Source organism: Lacerta agilis, chromosome 5 (assembly GCF_009819535.1).
Source record: "Lacerta agilis isolate rLacAgi1 chromosome 5, rLacAgi1.pri, whole genome shotgun sequence".
In the NCBI taxonomy this organism is placed as follows: domain Eukaryota; kingdom Metazoa; phylum Chordata; class Lepidosauria; order Squamata; family Lacertidae; genus Lacerta; species Lacerta agilis.
In genome coordinates, this window is record NC_046316.1 from 62,910,928 (window position 1) to 62,932,977 (window position 22,050).

The 22,050-nt window shown below is 40.3% G+C and overlaps 1 protein-coding gene across 1 annotated transcript in view; it reads right to left on the minus strand.

Annotated features, from left to right (window-relative positions):
• The window catches only part of LOC117047273 (vertebrate ancient opsin-like), a 94,313-nt gene that overhangs the window by 21,517 nt on the left and 50,746 nt on the right, over positions 1 to 22,050 (minus strand). The window contains exon 3 of the mRNA XM_033150220.1: positions 14,958 to 15,191. Coding sequence (XP_033006111.1) covers positions 14,958 to 15,191 — 234 coding nt within the window. The remainder of the gene's footprint in view (positions 1 to 14,957; positions 15,192 to 22,050) is intronic.

Consider the following 22,050-nt stretch of genomic DNA (forward strand, 5'->3'; position numbering starts at 1 on the left):
TTAAAAACTTCCCTAAACAGGGCTGCCTTCAGATGTCTGTTAAAAGTAGGATAGTTGCTTATTTCCTTGACATCTGATGGGATGGCGTTCCACAGGGCAGGCACCACTACCGAGAAGGCCCTCTGCCTGGTTCCCTGTAACCTCGCTTCTTGCAGTGAGAGAACCGCCAGAAGACCCTCGGAGCTGGACCTCAGTGTCCGGGCTGAACGATTGGGGTGGAGAAGCTCCTTTAGGTATATAGGACCGAGGCCATTTAGGGCTTTAAAGGTCAGCACCAACACTTTGAATTGTGCTCGGAAATTGTGCTCATGACTTGCCAATAGCTGGACTGGCTAAGGATTCAGTGCATCCTTGGCCAACTCAGGTCCAACCCTCTCTGCCATGCAAACACACACAAAATTAAAACTACTTTCCAAATTCACCACAAAGTTTGATTGCAAAATTCAATATACCTGCCGTTCATCCTCGGATCTTAAAAAATAGAGAAATGTTTCTTTTAAAAAGCCTTTGTATTAGCCTGCCACCTGAAGAGAACATGGGGAGAGTGCTCCATGACAAAGCCTTCTCTTGTTGCCACCCCACTGAGGGACCTCATGATAACAGCAGTAGTTAATGTGGTGCCCTCCAGATGTTACTGTATTAGACTCCAACTCCCCTCAGCCCCAGCCAACATGGCCCATGGTCAAGGATAATGGGAGTTGTGGTCTAACATTAGAGGTGCCCCATGTTAACTGCTACCGATATCTATATATCTATATCTATACCTATATCTATATCATCTATATATCACACAAATGAGTCACTCTGTGCTTTAAAAAAAGAATCCGATGGCTTGGGACGAGTGGGAGTCTTTCTAGATTTGAAACAAAAGGGCATGACTAAGAATTTGACTGGCTTGTAGCCAGAGAGAGTGGCGCATCAAAGGACTATGTCTCCCTATCCTTTATTCTATCAGCGGCATTGATGCTCCTTCTCTTTTTTTTTTTTTCAAAGTTTTTATTGCTTTTATTAATTACATCAACGAATTCACATAAAATTAAACATAATTCCGTGACTTATTGCAAACAATTATGTATTCAAATATTTTCTTTATGTATCCCTATACTCTGCCGAGTATTGTGACTTCCCTCCCTTCCATCCCTGGTTTTCAGTCTTCTCCTCATTCTCTCGCTTTAATTATTGTTCATTCCCCATATGTACATTCTTAATTTGTTCTTATCTACATCTGTTATCGAATATTTTCACATTGCAAGTATTTTGTTAAATCCTGTTGGTGTTATCGTTTTATTACCAGACTTTTTTAAATACTCAATAAATTTACTCCAATCTGTTGTGACCTTTTGGTCTCTCTGGTTTCTTATCCTTCCTGTTAGTCTAGCTAATTCCAAATATTCTAATAATTTGTTTCGCCACTCTTCAATTGTAGGTAAGTCCGGCGTTTTCCATTTTTGGGCCAGCAAAATTCTTGCCGCCGTAGTAGCATAAAGGAATATCTTTTGGTCATTCTTTATGATGTCACTTCCCATTAATCCTAATAAAAAGGCTTCGGGTATTTTGTGAAAGGTATATTGCAACATCTTTTTTAGCTCATTATATATTGCTTCCCAGTATTGCTTTACTTTCTCACACCCCCACCACATATGGAAGAAGTCCCCATCTTTCATCTTACACTTCCAACATTTCTTATTTCCTGTTCTATACATTTTGGCTAATTTGGTTGGGGTTATGTACCAGCGGTATAACATTTTCATCAAATTCTCTTTTAATACTGTACATGCCGTAAATTTAATGGTGTGGTTCCATAATTTCTGCCATCTATCATACTGAATGTTATACCCCAAATCCACCGCCCATTTTATCATGGCCTCTTTCACAAGTTCATCCTTTGTGTACCACTCTAATAAGTAGTCATACATTTTGGTCAGCAATTTCCCTTTCCCTTCCACAATCTCCATTTGAAATTTAGATTTGCTTTTTTCAAAGCCGCCTTTTCTTTTGTCCTCCTTAAATATTTCATTCACTTGATGATATTGTATCCATCCAGTCATTTTATCCATTACGGCCTCATAAGGTTTTAACTTCCATCCTTTATCTAAATCTACCAATAGATCTTCATATGTAATCCAGATCCCTGCCATATTTACTTTTTTTACTGTCAGGATCTCTGTTGGGGATAACCATTTTGGCGTCTTCCTTTCTAATAAGTTTTTATATCTTTCCCAGACTTCGTACAAGGATTTTTTAAATACATGTGTTAAAAAATCTTTATGAACTTTAACTTTTTCCCTCCACAGATACGCATGCCACCCAAACCTGTTGTTAAACCCTTCCAAGTCCAATATGTCTGTATTTTCCAGCAAGATCCATTCTCTCACCCATATTAGGCATGAGGCTTCGTAATATATTTTCAGGTCTGGTAATCCAAAGCCTCCTCTTTCTCTCCTGTCTACTAATATTTTTTGTTTTATCCTAGGCCGTTTTCCTTGCCATATAAATGTGGATAGTGTTTTTTGCCATTCTTTGAAAATTTTTGTGCCTTTAATTACTGGTATCATTTGAAAGAAAAACAATAGTCTGGGTAACACACTCATTTTGATAGCTGAGATTCTTCCCCAAAATGACAAGTTCAATCTTCCCCACACCTCTATATCTTTTTTAATTTCTTTCCAGATTGGTAAGTAATTATCATTAAATAAATTTATGTTTTTCGCTGTTAGATTAATACCAAGATATTTTATCTGTTTAACCACTGACAGCCCAAATTTTTTTTCTAGCTCCTCACTTTCAGTTCTATTCATATTTTTAACCAGCATTTTTGTTTTTCTTTTGTTCAATTTAAATCCTGCCAATTCTCCAAATTCCTCTATTTTTTCCAACATTTCTATAATGCTCTCTTGAGGTTCCTCCAATGTGATTACCAGGTCATCAGCAAACGCTTTGATTTTAAATTCTTTCTTTCCCACCTTGATACCTTTAATTGTGTCGGTATCTCTTATTTTGTTTGCTAATACTTCTAGAACCATAATAAACAGAAGTGGTGAGAGTGGGCACCCCTGCCTGGTGCCCTTTGTGATATTGAATGTCTTTGATAGTGCATTGTTAATAATTAGTTTTGCTTTTTGCTCACTATATATTGCACTAATTCCTCTCAGAAAGTTCCCTCTGATTTCCATCTTCTCCAAGGTCTTCTCCATGAATATCCACGACACGTTATCAAATGCCTTTTCGGCGTCTATGAAAATTAAAGCAGCTTTTTTATTTATTTTCATTTCTAGATACTCAATTATGTCTACTATGGTTCTGATATTTTCTTTCATTTGTCGCCCCGGTAGGAAACCTGTTTGGTCTTTATGTATTACTTTGTTTACCACTGTTTTTAACCTATTGGCCAAGATTTTTGTAAAGAGCTTATAATCTAAATTTAACAGAGAAATTGGACGGTAGTTTTTAACATCAAGTGAGTCCGTATCTTGTTTTGCAATCAATGTAATATACGCTTCTTTCCAAGAATTTGGAATTTGTCCTTTCCTTAATATGTTATTCATAACTTCCAGTAATGTTGGGCTTAGCTGGGCTGTCAAATCTTTATAATACCTTGCCGTCAGTCCATCTGGACCCGGGGCTTTCCCTATTTTTAAATCTTGGATTGCCTGCTGTAACTCTAAGGATGAAATTGGTGTATTCAGAAATTCTTGATCTTCCTTTGTAATCTTCTTCACATTCTGGTTGTTTATGTATATACTCATCTTTTCCTCCTCCTCTTGCCCTTTCTGATATAAGCCGGAGTAGTAGTTTAAAAATGCTTCTTCTATATCTTTTCTTTTTTCTGTTATTTTATCATCTTTCCTGATTTTATTTATTGTATTTTGTCTCTGTCTCTTTTTTAACTGCCACGCTAGCAGTTTGCCTGTTTTGTTAGCGTATTCAAAGTTTTTTTGTTTATTCCATTTCATCTTCCATTCGATTTCTTGGGTCACTAACATTGAATATTGTGTTTGTAATATTTTGATGCTTTGTTTTAGCTCTCTATCTTCAGGGTTATTATTTAACTGTTTTTCTTTTTCTAATAACATTTTCTCTATTTCCTCTTTTTTCTTTTCTCTTTCCTTCTTTTTTATGTTATTTTGCAAGATCAAGAAGCCCCTAAGGACTGCTTTACTTGCATCCCACACTATATTTATATCTGTTCCTTTATCCAAATTCAGTTCAAAATATTCTTTTAATGATTTTCTTGTTTTTTCCACTATTTCCTGATCATTGAATAGACTTTCATTCATCCTCCATCTTGTTTGCCCTCTCTCTCCTTTAATTTCCAGATATATCGGGTTGTGGTCAGATAGTGTTCTTGGAAGAATTTCAACTTTGTTCACCCTATCAGCTATCTCTTGAGATGTCCATATATAATCTATTCTCCCTGAGCTTCTATTTGGCTCTGAGTAGTGTGTAAATTGTTTTATGATAGGGTGTTTATGTCTCCAAGTATCTACAAGTTCTAAGTTATCTCTTAATGCGAAGAATGTTTTAGGTAATTTCCCTTGTGCCGAGTTCCCTTTCCTTGCCGACCTGTCTATCGTTGGATTTACCACTCCATTCAGATCTCCCATTATGATTATCCTCTGATCCATATATTCGAATAGTATTTCTTCTAATGTTCTGAAAAACTCTGTCTTTTTACCATTTGGGGCATAAATCCCCACTATTAGCAATTTTTCGCCTTGAAATGTCATCTGTGTGATTATTACTCTTCCCTCTTCATCTTTAAAAATAAGTTTTGGTTCGAATTTACTCTTGATATAAATTATCACACCTCGTTTTTTTGTAAAATCTGCAGCTATAAATTCTTCTCCCAATTTCTTATTTATCAAAATTTTTTTGTGTTTTTTTGCGACATGTGTCTCTTGTAAACAAATGACATCTAACTTTTGTTTCATCAAAACATGTTGTACTTTATTTCTCTTCCTTTTATTGTTTAAGCCATTTATGTTCCATGATTGTATTCTCAAGGTCATGTTCTGGTCAATTTTAAAACAGGTTCGATCAAATTACTGTATCCTTTTCTTCTCCTTTTCTCCCTATTGTTCTGTAATTTCTTTCTGTGTTGCCTCTTCCTCTTCTTCTTCTCCTTCTTCTTCTTCTCCCTCCTCTACGTCCTCTTCTTCTCCTTCTTCTCTTCTATCTATCTCTCCTCCTGATGCTTCTTCTGTTTCTCCCTTTTTCTTCTTTCCTTCCAGTCCTAGTTCTTTTGGGTAACGTCTGGTAAATTTCTCTAATTCTTGAGCATTTCCAATTCTGTATCTTTTGTTTTTGAAATAAAATGATATTCCTTCCGGAAACTCCCAACGAAATTGTATTCCTTTACTGTTTAGAATTCCTGTTAGCTGGCGATAAGGATCTCTCTTTTGAAGAAATCTTGTAGGGATTTCTTTATACACTAAAATTTCCCTTCCTCCGATTATCAATTTTTGTGTATGACTAACTCTCAGTATTTCATTTCTTATATCCATCGAGTTACATATTACTAAACAATCTCCTGGGAGCTTCTTCGCTCTTGCTTTGGCTGATTTGACACTGATTCTGAAGGCATTCGTGATGGAGTGGTCTATATCTTCCTCCTTCCTGTCTAACCATTTTGCCAGTTCTTTTATTAATCTTTCTCTAATGTTTTCATTTGGTTCCACTGGTATTCCTCTGAATTTTATGTTTAATTGTTTTTGTCTTAGTTCTAAAAGTGCTATCTTGTCTAGAATGTCTTCTTGGATCTTGTTTAGGTCTGCTACTTCATCTCTCACTTTTTCTGTTTCTTTCTTAGCTTGTTTAATTTCTTTGTTTGCTTTCTTGACAGAATCTTCAATTGTTTTTGACTTCACTGAGAGGTCTTTTATTTGGCCTGATAATTCTCCTACTACTTTCTCTATTTTCTGATCAATTGCCTCCTTTAGATCCCCTATCTTGTTTTCTATATTTTGTTCACTCTGCCTTAATTCTTTTTTTATTTCTGAGAGCAACCCTTCCCACTCTTTGCCTTCCTCCTGTTTAGAGGATCTTCTTTCTGCTGGGGTGACATTCCCCTTTACTCCTTTCATTTTATTTATCCTAAAATAATTTAATACTTTGTCTATTACTTGAAGCCCCAGTTTGTTACTATAACACTTCAAAATTCTAATCTTCAAGTATTACAATTATTTCTATGTCCTCTAGATGTCACTCTCTTACACACTAAATACAGTCTAAGATATACTCAGTCCATTAACTCCACCACTTTCACTTTCGTTTCCTTTGTCTTTGTCTTCGTTCTCCTCTCAGCTTCAGTCCTTCTGGTTATTTTATATCCTTCCCAGTCCAGTCCTTATTTCTCTTTCTCCTCACGTCAGTTGGATTCAGACGATCTCCTCTGTCCTCCACGTTAGCTTCGTACCTGCAAAGGGAAAGAAAAATGCCAAAGGGAAACCCTCCCCCTCCCCTACCCCAAAAATTGAGAGAAAAAAAAAATGAAAAAAAAAAAGAAGAGCCCCAAAAAAGGCAAAGGAAAAAAGTTCTCAATTATGGTGAGAGGAAGCTTCAAGTTCCCCCCTGGAGCAGATGTTTCAGATCTGTCAAAAAAAAGTTACAAAGTTTCCTTTGATGTTTCACTGAGAGAAAGTACGTTCAAAAATTCAGCGCAAGCCCAAACTCCACCACGCCGATCGTGACAAGGCAAAATCAGCTCCTTCTCCTCTTTCTCTCCAGACCAGGCAGATCCCGTTTAAAAAAGAAACAGTCAGGAAGAGGAAAAACGAGGGGGGAGAATAAAAGAGTCAGCTCAGGAATCCTCAAAACACAGATCCGTAGTGGACAGCCTTATTATAAGCTGCCCCCAAACGTATATCTCCTTCGGATGTCGCCCGGTTAACTCAGTCTCTTAGGAAATGTAACAGAATGGCGATATTGTGCCTTATTCTGTCCGCCGATCTTTCTTATACAGCTTTTTCCCTCTTTTCAAGTCCAGTCCCAAAGAGAGCATAGGGTCCTCTTTTTTACCCTCCGATGTTTTAATTTATTTTCAAGACTTGCCTCTCCTCCCCCGACTAGATGTGGATGGGGGGGGGTAAAAATTAGCGTCTTACTCACACTCTACAGGAACGTTTCGTTTCGTTCGTCTTGCAACGACCCGCTGAGCGCCATTTTCACACCAGAGCTGGAGGGGGTTCCTTTGTCCGCCTTGCTTATCTCTTCGATCCCCTTTCCCCTTAGATGTTTTCGGGGTCGCTTTTCTCGGGGAACGTATTTATTTCCCTGGAGGTAGGCTGCTTCCCATCGGATGCCTGAGACTTCGCGTTTCCGCGGGGTGCGATTTCTCCCTTAGCGCCCAAGACACACTCTCCCTTCCGAGAGGCTCCTCTTCTTCTTTTTCCTGGAGCCCCTGCCAGTTGAGGGTCCTATGAGGCGCCGCTGGGTATCTGAGCTTCAAGGTAGCCCCCCTTGAAGCGCTGGGAACCGCATAGCCTTTGCGGATTCCCCCTTCCCCCCCACGGGACGCTCGGAAGCCCAGGAGGGTTTTCCGCGCATCCAGCGATGTCCGCAGCTCTTCTCATATTTGCTCCTTCTCATATTTGATGAGTCAGGTCTTACGAACTGACCTCTGCCCAGGGTGGGGGAGGAAAAGGCAAGGAATCATATGTGCTGGCGAAAGGAATGAAAAATATAACTTGCAGTGTTGCTTTAGTAAGTTTGATGATTAAAAAATAGCGATCTTCGAGAGCTTTTGTATTTTTCCAGAATAAAGCTCAAATTTTTCCATATACAGTCGTACCTTGGTTTTCGAACAGCTCGAATGTTTTGGATCCCGAACGCCCCAAACCCGGAAGTGACTGTTCCGGTTTGCAAACTATTTTTGGAAGCCGAATGTCCGGCGGGGATTCCGTGGCTTCCAATTGGCTGCAGGAGCTTCCTGCAGCGAATCAGAAGCCACGCTTTGGTTTCCGAACGTTTTGGAAGTCGAACGAACTTCCGGAATGGATTCCGTTCGACTTCCAAGGTACAACTGTACTGTTGTTAATGAATTTGCACAAATGAGTCCCCCTACTGCTTAGAAAGAAAAGCCAAAGAGACCTAGCTTGCCTATTTCTTATAATATGGAGAGGGCATCATGTTTAAAAACACAATGCAATTAGCAGCACATCACAATGCAGCCCACATAGGTGAAACTGCCAGGCCTTGACTAGCTAGAACCTTACAATGTATGGCTCCAGCTATACAATTACACTAGAGAAATCTAGCTCTAGGCATTCAGTGACACTTCACTATAGGTTTTTAGAACAGAATAATAGGATTTCAGAGATGGAAGGTGTGGCGGAATAATGCCTGCTGATGATTCAGGTTCATCAGGGGCTAACCTATCACTCCCATTTTAGGTAGGTGTTCCCTGGGAGGCGGAGCTAGTTGGCATTCTAAAAGGAGGGGGAACAACCGTTAAAAGGCAGTTGGGGGGTGGAGGATTAGAGAGAGAAAATGTGAGGTTAGGCTTTGGGGAATGGGAGGAAAGGTCATTACCATTGCTAAAGGGATGCAGGAAATATTATAACAAAGCTGAATTACATGAGAAGATTTGTACCAGTAATAACCCGAGACCTCTGTGTTTTCAAGTTACCTAATAAAGTTAAATGTGCTTAAACGTTCGCTGACTGTGGCAGTGTATCAGTACCTTAAGAGGTGTGACTAAGAGGAGAGAACAAAGCTTTCCTGTGGAAGAGGAAACTGTTTGCTTATTCTCCTGTCATACAGAGGGCTGGACAGTGAAGCCAAGTGTGCCACTTGTTTGCCTAAAGGGAAGGCAAACTGATCCCATAGGTGGCAAGAGGTTTTCAAACGTACAGCCCTGAGGTACCCCAGAGACAACTCCCATATGAACACTGAAGGATTCATCCTAGTTGTCAGTGAAACCTAGGGAGTGTCACTGTTGGGGAAGTATTGAAGGGGAGGGAATAGGATCCCTCACAGAAGGTACTTTGGAGGTCATCTAGTTCAACCTCCTGCTCAGGGCAGGAATTTGTAACTATAGCCAGTATAGGGAACCTTTAGCCCTCCAGATTCTGCTGAACTGCATTGGCTACGCTTGCTGAGGCTGATGGGAGTTGTAGTCCAGCAACATCTGAAGGGCCAAAGTTCTCCCAAACCTGAACTGCAGCATCCCTAAAAGATGCTGTCTACCTCCTGCTTAAAGGTAATGTAGCCAAGCATAAAGTGATGCCTGTTGGGGCTGTGTGTGTGTGTGTGTGTGTATATATATATATATATATATATATATATATATATATATATATATATATTTAACATATATGCTCATGGAGCCTGAGCAGGTAGTGAGTGAGACTTTCGGATTGTAGTAGATGGCTTGATGAAGACGCTGTCCCAGTGGGTGACAGCTGTGGGAAAGGTAAATTCCATGCCAGGGATCAGTAGGAAATGAACTGAAAACAAACCTGCCAACATCATAATGCATTTATACAAATCTATTGTTGTTGGGACCCGTCTGTCTCAGGAGACTATTATTATTATTATTATTATTATTATTATTATTATTTCCCCTGTTTTCATCAGAGAAATATTGGAGGGTGTACAATTGCAACTTTACGCAGTTGGGGAATGAATAAATAAATAAATGGAGAGCGGAGGGAGTCTATCATTCCCCACTCTCAATTTATATATTTAATTTCCCCCACCTGCTCACACAGCAGGTTTTCCTTCCTTACTGGGCTGTGGGAAAGTCATGGGCCATCCCACAACCTTCCCAGAGCCCAGTAAGCAGCCCTCTGCCTTGCAGCCCTCTGTGGTTCTGGGGGTTCCTGGCTTTGTGCAATTTTGCCTTTGTATACAGACTCCCGGAACGAAACTCTATGTAAGTGGCAGGCCCACTGCATTTCGAGTGCTAAGCCTGCTTTAGGCTTGCACAAGGGCTTACACGCATCCAGAGGAATGAGTTCAGATCAATCCCTGCTATTAAAATTTGGGAGTGAGATAAAATAAACGAATCCCACTGGAATTAATTATTTTACATGCAGCTGAAGCAATAAATATGTATTATATGTATTTGCAAAAAGAAAAGAAAAATTATGTATGTGTCCTAAGCATCTGATAGCAACATTTTGGTTTCAGCAAATTATAATTCTGTTTCACAAAGTGATGTGGTTAGTTGAAATGGGCATTGTTCATAAGAGGACCTTGAGCTAGTCATGAATTATATTGTTTAATTTATGTATTCACTGGATTGACTCGCCAGTTGCATAGAATATGGAGTTTAATTGGATTAACTCCTAATATAATTACATTTGCTGATTATAAATGATGATAAAAAAATACTCTTAGGAATATTATAAATACCATATTCAGGAAGAATTTAATGATCACAGATAGCCCTTGTATATTTATGACTTTAGTTGTTGTTAATTTTCTTCTTTAACTGTGTTCTATTAGTGTTTTTCAGTTTTTTATTGTTTATCCTTATTTTAATAATAAAAGTGGCAAATGAAAGAACTGTTATGCGGAACTGTAGAACAGTGTATCAGAGTACATTTTGATTGCTTCCGAAATAAATTCCTGAATTCCCGAGTAAGAAATATAAAACAGTGAAGTTTCTTTCCTTTCTTTGGAAATAGTCTTAGCAGTCTGGGTTGCTGTATCTTTTTTCAAATGGGTATATGCATCTCTCAAGGTAACTTTGAAATAAGATTGAGGTAGTGCTAACCTTGAACAAAAACATTCCTTACCCTGTATGGTTTAGAGTTTTCACTTGGGGAGATAAGTGGATATGGGTGATAATGGAAAGGCACCCACTGTTGAATATTATTGTTATTATTTTAAGAGCTCCCAGAGCAGACAAATGACACAATAAGCACTGACCAGTTATTTGGGTCACAGATAAATGGATTGAGAGTAACTATTTCCCTGCAAAATACCATTGATACCGGTACTTCCCTTTTTAAAAAGCTTCCTCATGAAGCAATCGAAACATCTATCTTCAATGACATTGCTCTGCCTTGTGGAATCCAAAATAGGAGAGTCCACTTCCCTCCATTTTCTGTGAACCCTTCTCACAAAAAAGCTACATTTCTGACATGTAATCTAATTCCCTGTTTTCCCTGTTCTGCCAATAGCTGTCATTTGTCGGAATTGCTATGAATCGAAATGATTCTTTTTTTCCCCATAAGACCAATTCACACTGAATATTCATATGCTGATCAGATGTAAATACCATGCAGTTGGAATTAAGTGACTTAAATTACAGAATAAAGAAGAACCCTGCTGGATCAGACCAAAGGCCCATGTAGTCTATTCATTTGTTCCCGCTGTGGTCAATATGCAGAACATGAGCACAATAACACTCTCTCCACTTGTGATTCCCAACAACCAGTACTCATCACTGCCCTAGAATATGCTGTACCCAAGTTTTTCAGGGTTTGTATATTAATGCAATACCCTTGACCAGGCTTCCTCAACCTCGGGCCTCCAGATGTTTTGAGACTACAATTCCCATCATCCCTGACCATTGGTCCTGCTAGCTAGGGATCATGGGAGTTGTAGGCCAAAAAACATCTGGAGGGCCGAGGCTGAGGAAGCCTGCCCTTGACCCTAGCTGGGCATCACATTGGCACCCAGTGCAGATCTTTCAGCAGAGGTGTCACATGCTATCAGCCATCTCTCCCCATCATCAGTCTAGATACCGCATTCTGCACTAAACCATGGGCTACACTGACTATCATGATCCAAAGATGGCCATAGCTGGCATACAAGACAAAGGTGATAAAAGACCTGGGTCTCTAATAACAAAGATGGATCACATGGATTTTCTTTGAAATTGAGGGACACAAGAGAAGGGAACACTTGATGTTCCGTCTTTTATTGAGTTGTACAGCTTGTGGCATTATCCTGTAATAATATGATCCATCATCCTCATGCCTAGAAACCCTGTGGAAACAACCCTTCGCTTTCAATAGCTTTCTATTTCCTCACAATAATGTGTGGCAAATATAAGATGTGGTGTTTAGCTTGTATCTGCACTGTATTATTTAGACGACGTCTCCTAAAACACAGAGAAGTTCAGGAATGCTGAAGACTAAACAGTATATTTATCTCTAGTGTGCTTTGAGAAGAAAGCCATCTGCAGTCACTGTTCAAAGTTGCAAGAGAAACAGCAGTAAAATAAAATAAAATAAAATAGCCACTGCAAGAAAGCAGTTTATACATGGAAGTATTTGTACATGTTTAATGACCTCTTTGGATCAAGAATGTAATCAATAAATTTCTGCTATGTAAACCTCCTGGGTAGTCAAGATTAGCCTGTACCCACAGCTCTCTTCCATTACCCCTTGCAACACCAGCAAATATTAGCAAATCAGCACCATTACTGGATATTAAAATATTCAGTGCCAACATAGATGTGCTACATATTATGCATTTGTGGGGGAAGTGTTATACTGGAATATATTGGGAATACATGTTTATTAAATGGTAAGTTCAGCTAAAAGTAACTCAGAATATTTGCTTGCTTGTGGATTATTTTGAAACTCTGGGAGGAAGCAAACAACATTTTTACAACATTACCTTCAAGCCTTGTTGTTAGACTGGAGAGCCTGCATTTGCCACAAAAGGGTAACTGCTTCAACACTAGCTGTTGTTAATACAACTGACCTGCTCATTATGTCTTCACGGATGTTGGTATGATCAAAAGCACAACTTGCATATACAGAAGTTCTGTGCTTTACAGATCTTGACAGGAAGGCAAAAAGTCAGGGGACTTTTTCATATAAGAAAAAAAAAAACCCCAATTGTGTTATGTTCCTCAACAGGGCATTCTGTGGAGATACAACAGTTGAGAAACAATGATAGTGTTACTCTGCATAAACCGGTTTGCAGAACTGAGTAATCAAAATGATAGTGAAATATATATATTTTCTTCTATCTTTTGCTGTCAAAATTACTGTAAACAGCATAATCTGTGAATGTTTCAGCCATGATTCTTTAGCTGCTCCTGGTTCAACATGGAAATGCACTACATGTGAGTGAACAAGGCTATATTGTGTCCTTAGGTTTATACTATAGATCAGTTTGCACAGAACTGGTGCAGAATCTGGATGTTGAGTCAGATATATTTCACTCCAGAAGTCCACATTCTATTTATCAGCTAGAATTCAGGAGACTAGATATGAATGGAAAACAGAAAAAGTGCTGGTTAATTATTATTTTTTAAAGAGGCTGAGGAGAATCTCTAGACTATCTGTAAACATACAGATTCTACACGAATCTTGCAGATAAGTTGCTGAAAATTCATCATTGTGTTTTGTGCGTAGAAGGTGAAGGTGAATACCTCATATTAAACATAGATGTTCAGACTGGACATTGTTTCTAATATTCAAAGCAGTAACATTTATTTGCTTATTAAATTTATATCCTGTTCTTTCCTCCCAAAGGAGCCCGGAGTGGCAAAGAACATGAGATGAAAAAATAAACACACATTTAAATCTACTTTAAAACATCTCAAAAGAAATTAGAAAAAAAGGAGCAGAATGGGAAAATTCTCAGGTTAAAATAGTAATGTGGCTACACTGTCCTGTTTTAATATATGCTACCTTGAGGTCCTTGGAGAAAAAGAGGAATATTAATAAATTAAATAAAGAAATGCTCATTTAGGGCCAATTCATACTGCTCTGGAGGCTGATTTTGCCTCCTTTCATCTGAAGTGATGAACCATTGATGTTGTAAAGCAGTTGTCATCTGAATAATCTGAATGCTCTGTAACATGAGCTCCTTTTGACATTTTCATTGTTGGAATGGCTTCCTGTAAATTTTGTTGTTCAGTCGTTCAGTCGTGTCTGACTCTTTGTGACCCCATGGACCAGAGCGCGCCAGGCACGCCTATCTTTCACTGAAAGTAAAGGACCCCTGGACCCATAAGTCCAGTCAAATTTGACTATGGGGTGCGGCTCTCATCTCTGCATTCAGGATGAGGGAGCTGGCATTTGTCTCCAGACAGCATTCTGGGTCATGTTGTCACCATGACTAAACCGCTTCTGGCACAACGGGAAACTGTGATGGAAACCACAGCACACAGAAACACTGTTTACCTTCCTGCTGCAGCAGTACCTATTTTTCTACTCGCGCTGGTATGCTTTCAAACTGTTAGATTGGCAGGAGCTGGGACAAAGCAACGGGAGCTCACCCCGTCACGCGGATTCAAACTGCCAATTTTACAATCGGCAAGCCCAAGAGGCTCAGTGGTTTAGACCACAGTGCCACCCACGTCCCATGGAAATTTACAGAGTAACTTGGTTGTTCAACCAAACTATTCAGCCACTAGAGTGGCATGTGATGAAGCACGCCGTGTTCAAAACATCCACATATCCACGTGGCATGAAAGCTGATGTTGCACTCATCGTGCTGCTTCTCATGAGATCAACTTACAAAAACAATGGATGTTCCGAGAGTGTCAGTGCCAAATATTATCTTCAATTTTTATTAAGTAATTTTTATTCATTTCCCTCTTTTTTGCCCATAAAAACTTACTGGAAGGAAAAGAATGTCTAACCAACCAACTGAGTTGCTTTCTTTTTAGTACTCCAAAAATGTATGCTTCTTTAGTTAGAAAGTTACTGCTCATGTTTGTACAAAGTCTGTCATACATTTCAAAGCCACATCCTTGGCATTTCCCTGGGGAGCTCCTATACCTCCTTGACTACTCACCACCCACTGTTCCATTTCCTTGTCATGGAGCCATAATATACTCAGCCGACAAGATAAGTGGGTTGTCAAAGCAAGAGGACTTCATTGTGTAATGTTGGATTTTCATAGTTTGAAATACTGGGCGAACTGGCCAGACTGTGTCAGTGAGTGCCTCTCCTTCACAGCCACCATTTGTCATTTGGGAGTGGATATTTAGAAAACAGTTCCCATATCCTTTCCCTAGACCAGAGCGAGTTTTTATTTACCTGTTTGTTCAAAAATATGTAGATGACCGGATTGTAGACTGTGCTACTCTTTGCAAGAATGGAAGGAATGATGCTGGCAGAGGCGGTAACTAGGCCAGGCTTCCCGAATGTCGCTATCAGGGCCACGATGCCATAAGGTAGCCAGCAGAGAAGAAAGCAAATGACCATCACAACCACCATGATCAGCACCCGTTGCTCTCTGGTTTGTGCCATCCCTTTGGTGACTCCGCTCACCTGAAATAGAAGAAGCACATTGGATGATGATGATGATGATGATGATTATTATTATTATTATTATTATTATTTATTTGTACCCCGCCCATCTGGCTGGATTTCCCCAGCCACTCTGGGTGGCTTCCAACAAAAATCAGATACAAAAATATCACACATTAAAAACTTCCCTGAAAAGGGCTGAAAAGATATACCTAAAAGCTGTGGAAGCAAGTCAAGTGAATTTAGGATGACATTTTATAGGATGACATTTTCCAATAACCCGGTTTAGACATTTCCGCTGCTGACAACAATAACTGCAAGGTTTCCATAGAATGCCCCACGGTGTCTCTGGGAGATTTCTGGCTAGCGTTTGGGTCTGCAGGTGCAATTCTACATGCACATACTTGTTAAAAAAATTGTTGTCATTCTTTGGCTCTAATACCAGTCTAGAGATTATGAATGTTTCCAGTAAGGGACAACCAGCTTGTACTTCCTTCTTCTTGCAAATTGAATAATAATAATAATAAATAAAAAATTTATTTATACCCCGCCCTTCCCAGCCAAAAAACCGGGCTCAGGGCGGCTAACATCAATTAAAATCACAGCAAAAGAAACATAAAAACGATCAATTTAAAATAACAGATTAAAAATACAAATTTAAAAATTCAATTAAAACTGCAGGTCTCAATTTCAAAATAACCCACCAATAAAAGATGAAGCATAAATATTAAACAGAAACCAACCCAAAGGCCAGGTGGAACAGCTCCGTATTTTCTGAATGTCCTTGACCTGTGGTGGGAGGGCAGGCGCCACTACCGAGAAGACCCTCTGCCTGGTTCCCTGTAGCTTTGCTTCTCGCAGTGAGGGAACCGCCAGAAGGCCCTCGGCACTAGATCTCAGTGCCCGGGCTGAATGATGGGGGTGGAGACGCTCCTTCAGGTATACAGGACCGAGGCCGTTTAGGGCTTTAAAGGTCAGCACCAACACTTTGAATTGTGCTCGGAAACGTACTGGGAGCCAATGTAGATCTCTCAGGACTGGTGTTATGTGGTCCCGGCGGCCACTCCCAGTCACCAGTCTAGCTGCCGCATTCTGGATTAATTGCAGTTTCCGGGTCACCTTCAAAGGTAGCCCCACATAGAGCGCATTGCAGTAGTCCAAGCGGGAGATAACCAGAGCATGCACCACTCTGGTGAGACAGTCTGCGGGCAGGTAGGGTCTCAGCCTGCATACCAAATGGAGCTGTTAGACAGCTGCCCTGGACATAGAATTAACCTGCACCTCCATGGACAGCTGTGAGTCCAAAATGACTCCCAGGCTGCGCACCTGGTCCTTCAGGGGCACAGTTACCCCATTCAGGACCAGGGAATCCTCCACACCTGCCCTCCTCCTGTCCCCCCAAAACAGTACTTCTGTCTTGTCAGGATTCAACCTCAATCTGTTAGCCGCCATCCATCCTCCAACTGTCTCCAGGCACTCACACAGGACCTTCACGGCCTTCACTGGTTCTGATTTGAAAGAGAGTTAGAGAGGTAGAACTAGAGCAGAAGGAAAACAGTCATAGACTCATAGAATTGTAGAGTGGGAAGGGACTCCAGGGCTCATCTAGTCCAACCTCCTGCAATGCCGGAATCTCAGTGAAAGTCCAAGTGAGCCACCTTCACAAAGCCTTGTTGACACTCCTTAGCATTGGTGGGCACAGGTACAAACTGTCCTTACACATGTACAACAGTTTGTTTGGAAGAATGTACCATGTGCACCTCAAGTACAGTGGTAACTGGGTTCTCAAATGCCTTGGTACTCAAACACCTTGGTTCCCAAATGCTGAAAACCCGGAAGTGTTCTGGTTTTCACACATTTTTTGGAAGCAGAATGTCCAATGCGGCTGTCAGCTATTGTTTCCAGGACACCTGCACCAATCAGAAGTTGCGCCTTGGTTTTTGAACATTTTGGAAGTCAAACGGACTTCCAAAACGGATTAAGTTTGGCGCTTTTGTTTTTGCTATTTATTTTGCATTTTTGTTTTTGAGGCTTTTTTTGGTTAATTTCTTTTTGTGACTGTGTGGAACCCAGTTCAGCTACTGATTGATTGTGTGACTGGGGAAATGGATAAAAGCCCGCAAGAATCCAAACAATTACTATAATCAGTGCAGGTAAGATTTTATTTTATCATCTACAATACTGTCTTATTTATTTTATAGTACAGTACATTGATTATTGCTTTCATTTTATGGATCTGTGGTCTCGATAGATAGCAAAATTCATGTTAAATTGCTGTTTTAGGGGTTGTTTTTAAAAGTCTGGAACGGATTAATCCGTTTTGCATTACTTTTTATGGGAAAGTGTGCCTTGGTTTTGGAACGCTTTGGTTTTGGAACGGACTTCCGGAATGGATTAAGTTTGAGAACCAAGGTACCACTGTACTGTACTGTACTGTACTGTACGTTCTTATGGACCCCCAATACCGCAGTGATTTTGGTGTTTGCAGCAAAAAGCAAAAGAACTAAAGTAAACATGGCACTTAAGTAAGCAGAAAGGCTTGAACCTCTCCACCCAACCCAGCACCCTGATGAGGATTCACATTGCCCTCTCCATAGGCACCAGATCCATCATTTTCTAAGTAGGGAGGGGTAATCACTTCTCTTCAGCCAATGCGCATAGATCAGCTAAGGAGCATGAGTGTACTTGTGTGTACATGTGTCTTGTATATGAGATGGAGTGGGTGGGGTGACCTCACTAGCACTAGTCTGCAGCCCTCAGTAGGTTGGCCAAGAGTGAATGATGCCCTTGGCAGTGGGTGCTGGTCTTTTAGGGCAAATGGGGCACTGCCCCACCAACCTCAACCTGCCCCCAGCCTGTTCCACCTACCTGCCCACTTTGTTGCTTATAATCAGTCATGGGGTGGTTATGGGCTCTGGCTCCACCTACTGTTGGTCTTCCTGCCTTCTGCCCTACCATTCTTAATCATCATCAGCCACCACTGGCCTTTTGGCCAAAAACAAGATTAGCCACCCCTGACTTGGAGGCAAATCTTGTATACCAAGACATAATAGTGAGACATAACAGTGAACAAAAGACTGTGATCTTGTACCATCTGCTATTCCCTGTCATGTCAATTTCCTGCCAACAGAAGAAGAAGAAAAAACCAGACTTTGAGGAGCAAAGACCTTGCAAATACATTACAATTCACCCAGTTGGCATTATCACAGCTAAACAGTCCCTAGTAAATATTGGCCTGGATGTTTGAACTCCAGCTGCTCTGAAATGGTGTTTGTTATCTGATCATTTTTCAAAAAAATAAAATAAAAATTCAACATGATCCCAGCATACACTTTCCATCACAATTGGCCCAACACTGCAAGAGACATTTGAACCGCGGATTAATTTAATAACTATCATAATTTAAATAAAAGCTTTATTTTCTGTTTTTTGTTTTTGGTTATAGAGCACAGAGGCCTTGCTGCAACAATTTTAAAGCTGTGAGCAATTATTAACTCAATTAGGCTAGCTTTCTCTGTCTGGCAGGCCAGAGTATAATTTGCAGCTGCCATCATTTGGAAGTGAGAGTAATTTGTGAAAATTTTTGTCTGAATGTATTTTTCAGCGCTTAGTCAAAGAGTCACAGAGAGCAATTATTGACTCTACAGGACCAGAAGCACACTGGGGGCTCCCCACCCCCACCTAAATACTTTTTCTTAAAAATGAACCTCTGTTATAGCACATAAAATGTATACATCAGCATATATACTAATAGCAAACACTGTCTCCAAAGGCATTTCCTCACATAGCCAAAGCAACACCATTCACACATAAGAGAGGCATATTGGCATGCTTGGGGGGTTGCTGAAGGACAACAAAACATTATGGGGAGAAAGATTTTAATGGATGGAGGCAGCCTCCCAAGGCCCAACAAATATGATGCATTGTCAGTGGACTTGGAATGCTGAATGCTCCCTCGGCCTATAGAGCAAGATGAGCACCGCAACCCCAGAGTCGTCTGCGACTGGACCTTTACCTTTACCTTTAATGTAGAAACAGGGATCCCTCTCCACTTTCCTTCCTAAGTTGTTCACTGCTTTGTTTAACTTAAGTCAAGGTGAAAGCAGAACATCTCACCAAAGTATACCAACTATAGTGCAGTACAGGTGATGATAAGTTTATAGCCTGCAGGTGGTACACTGCACACCTGATGAATCCACACACTGGATGCTTGAACTGCTAACTGTACTTCAAAGAAGGAGTGGCTAAACCACACCAAGAAGTATTAACTTGCCAGTGCACAAAAGTTAGTATGTTATTTATTCTTCAGTTCAGTGCTACGTTCAGTACTGGGTGATAGTAAGCCACACAAACACTTCAGCCTTGATGACACATTAGTCAGATCTAATACAGCAAGCGGTCTTACTGCAGTAATAGCAGGGTAAATTACTATTGCCCATTGGGTAAGCTGTCTTGTTCTGGAGTTTTATCTGCTGTATGGTTAAAGGTCAGCCATACGCCCCGGGCAGCTTGACATTTAGGCAGACTTTATGTAGCTTTCCGATATGTGCTTCGGTAAAGCTTGTTTGTGACACGGAACTCTCAGTCACAACAGATTTCAAACCACTGCCAACATGGTTAAACGCAAAACCATTAATCCATAGCAGGTCCACTGAGTGCATTTTCCTCTCCTTGCCACTCAGGTCTTACGTAAGGTGCAACTTGTGAGAGACACAAAGAGAAAGAGATGATTCAGCCTTAGCATTTTGATAGTGCAGGTGTCATTCAAAATCCCATATCCCTGCTTGCAGAAGGCAAAGCTAATTTGCATCAGTGGGAACAAGGACCGGAAATTGTACGAGGAATCAGCATTCCATGAAATTGCCATTTGCAAAGCATCACCAGTTTGATAGACCCCAACGTGCAATTCTTAAGCACACCTGCTATGCCCACCTTTGCCACTAGAGAGACGGTAGGTAGGAGAAATGTGAAGACGTTAGTTCCTTTAAGCAATGTTGTATCTTTTAGGGTTGCCATATGTCCTCTTTTTTCCAGGACACTTCCTCCTTTTTCTATTTTTCTTTTTTAAATATATATTTTTTATTAAAGATTTCTTGGTTTACAAAAGTATGTGCAATGTCTCTTTTTTCAAGTTACATTTTCTACAGATCAGTTTCATTTGTTGAGACATTAGTGTTACATTAGGAAGGAAAGGGGGAAAGAGATGGAGGGGGGAGTGGTGAGTGGGGTGGGGTCGGGTGGCAGTGCTTCTATTCTTACTTAGTGTATTTTCTTTTTTATGGGAATGTAAAATGAGAATCATCATAGCGATCCATAGTTAAAAGTAGAAGTCGGCAAATGTGTCCTCCTTTTTGCGCTTCAAAATATGGCAACCCTAGATATTTTTCTGAGTACTCCACCCCTACAAATTAGATCAGCTCCAAGGCTTTTGCCATACTTAATTTAGCCTGATTGTTATATGTTTTACTGATGCATACATCCAATTTGTGTCCAGTTGCACACAGAACTGATTCCTAATAGGAGTTGCCTAAGACCTGTCTCTTCTTCAAAATATACTTATCTAGCCTTCATTCTTTCTTCAAATAACATGACTGACTTTTGCTGCCAATGAGAGAACTATGCTACATGCCCATCAACTAAAAAATGCCTACACATTTCTAAAGGACGGTGCTATATAACATGTTCTGCCTCATTTGATTAATCTGTTAAACCAAACCCCTATGACACCCATATCATACAACAGAGGTTCACGTATAAAATAGGCCTGACTGTCTGGATGAACCTTAGGCTGCTGCCTACTTGCTTTCAAGTAGGTTTGTTCTTGTCCTCCACTCCTCAGACACAGAACCGATGTCCCTTCTTACTTAATGCTGCTGTTGTAAGCACTACAGGATTTTTCTCACATTACCTGGTGTTTGGTGCATTGAGCACAAGTTCAATTTACCCATAGGTAGCTTTGCAGAACTCAAGTCACAAATTACTTTCCAAGTTGAGTTCCCAAGTGGTCTTATCCAACACCTTGATGTAACTTCCAGTGGAAACTTTTGTGCGCTCCAGTGTGCTTCAATTTATTTTTTTGATATACTCAGCAAACACTTAACAGCACTATTAACCATGTTTCGAGAATAGAGAAACAAGACAACAGGGAACACAAATTTAAGGTTGTAATTGTTTCTAATCCAGGGAGAGCCTAGATTCATTTGAAATGTTCTTTGTTGCCAGTCTATCCTTCTCTCTTCCCTATTCATGTTAAAGAACCCGCACACATAATGCCTCTTCCTGTTTTGTACTCAGCACAGTGTTTGCATTTGTTAAAATAACCTCCCACAAAACTCTTAAAGCAAGGTTGCCGAAACCTTCCAGCACCCTCCTGTGTCACACTAGGCACAGAAAGTTGAATGCAGGACCTTTTTCAAATAGCGGCTCAAAAGAAAATCCTATTGAGTAAACTACCGTACATAAAACTTCCAAGAGTTTTGGAGTGGTTTCTTTGAGCTCTTCTTCAAGTATCTTCGAAAGCCACAAAAAGTGGGAAACACATTGTAGAAACAGAAACTTTTGTATAAGGAAGCTGCCTTACAGAAAGACAGAACATTGGTCCAGCTTGCTCAGTATTGTGTACACTGACTGGTAGCAGCAGCAATCCAGCATTTCAGACAGGGGAAAATCCCAAGCCTACCTAGAGATGCCCAGGAATGATGCAAGGCTTTCTGTATGCAAGACAGTTACAGGTGGGTAGCCGTGTTGGTCTGCCATAGTCGAAACAAAATAGAAAATTCTTTCCAGTAGCACCTTAGAGACCAACTGAGTTTGTTCTTGGTATGAGCTTTCATGTGCATGCACTCTTCTTCAGATGCTCTGTCACCCAGTTGTTCCCCCG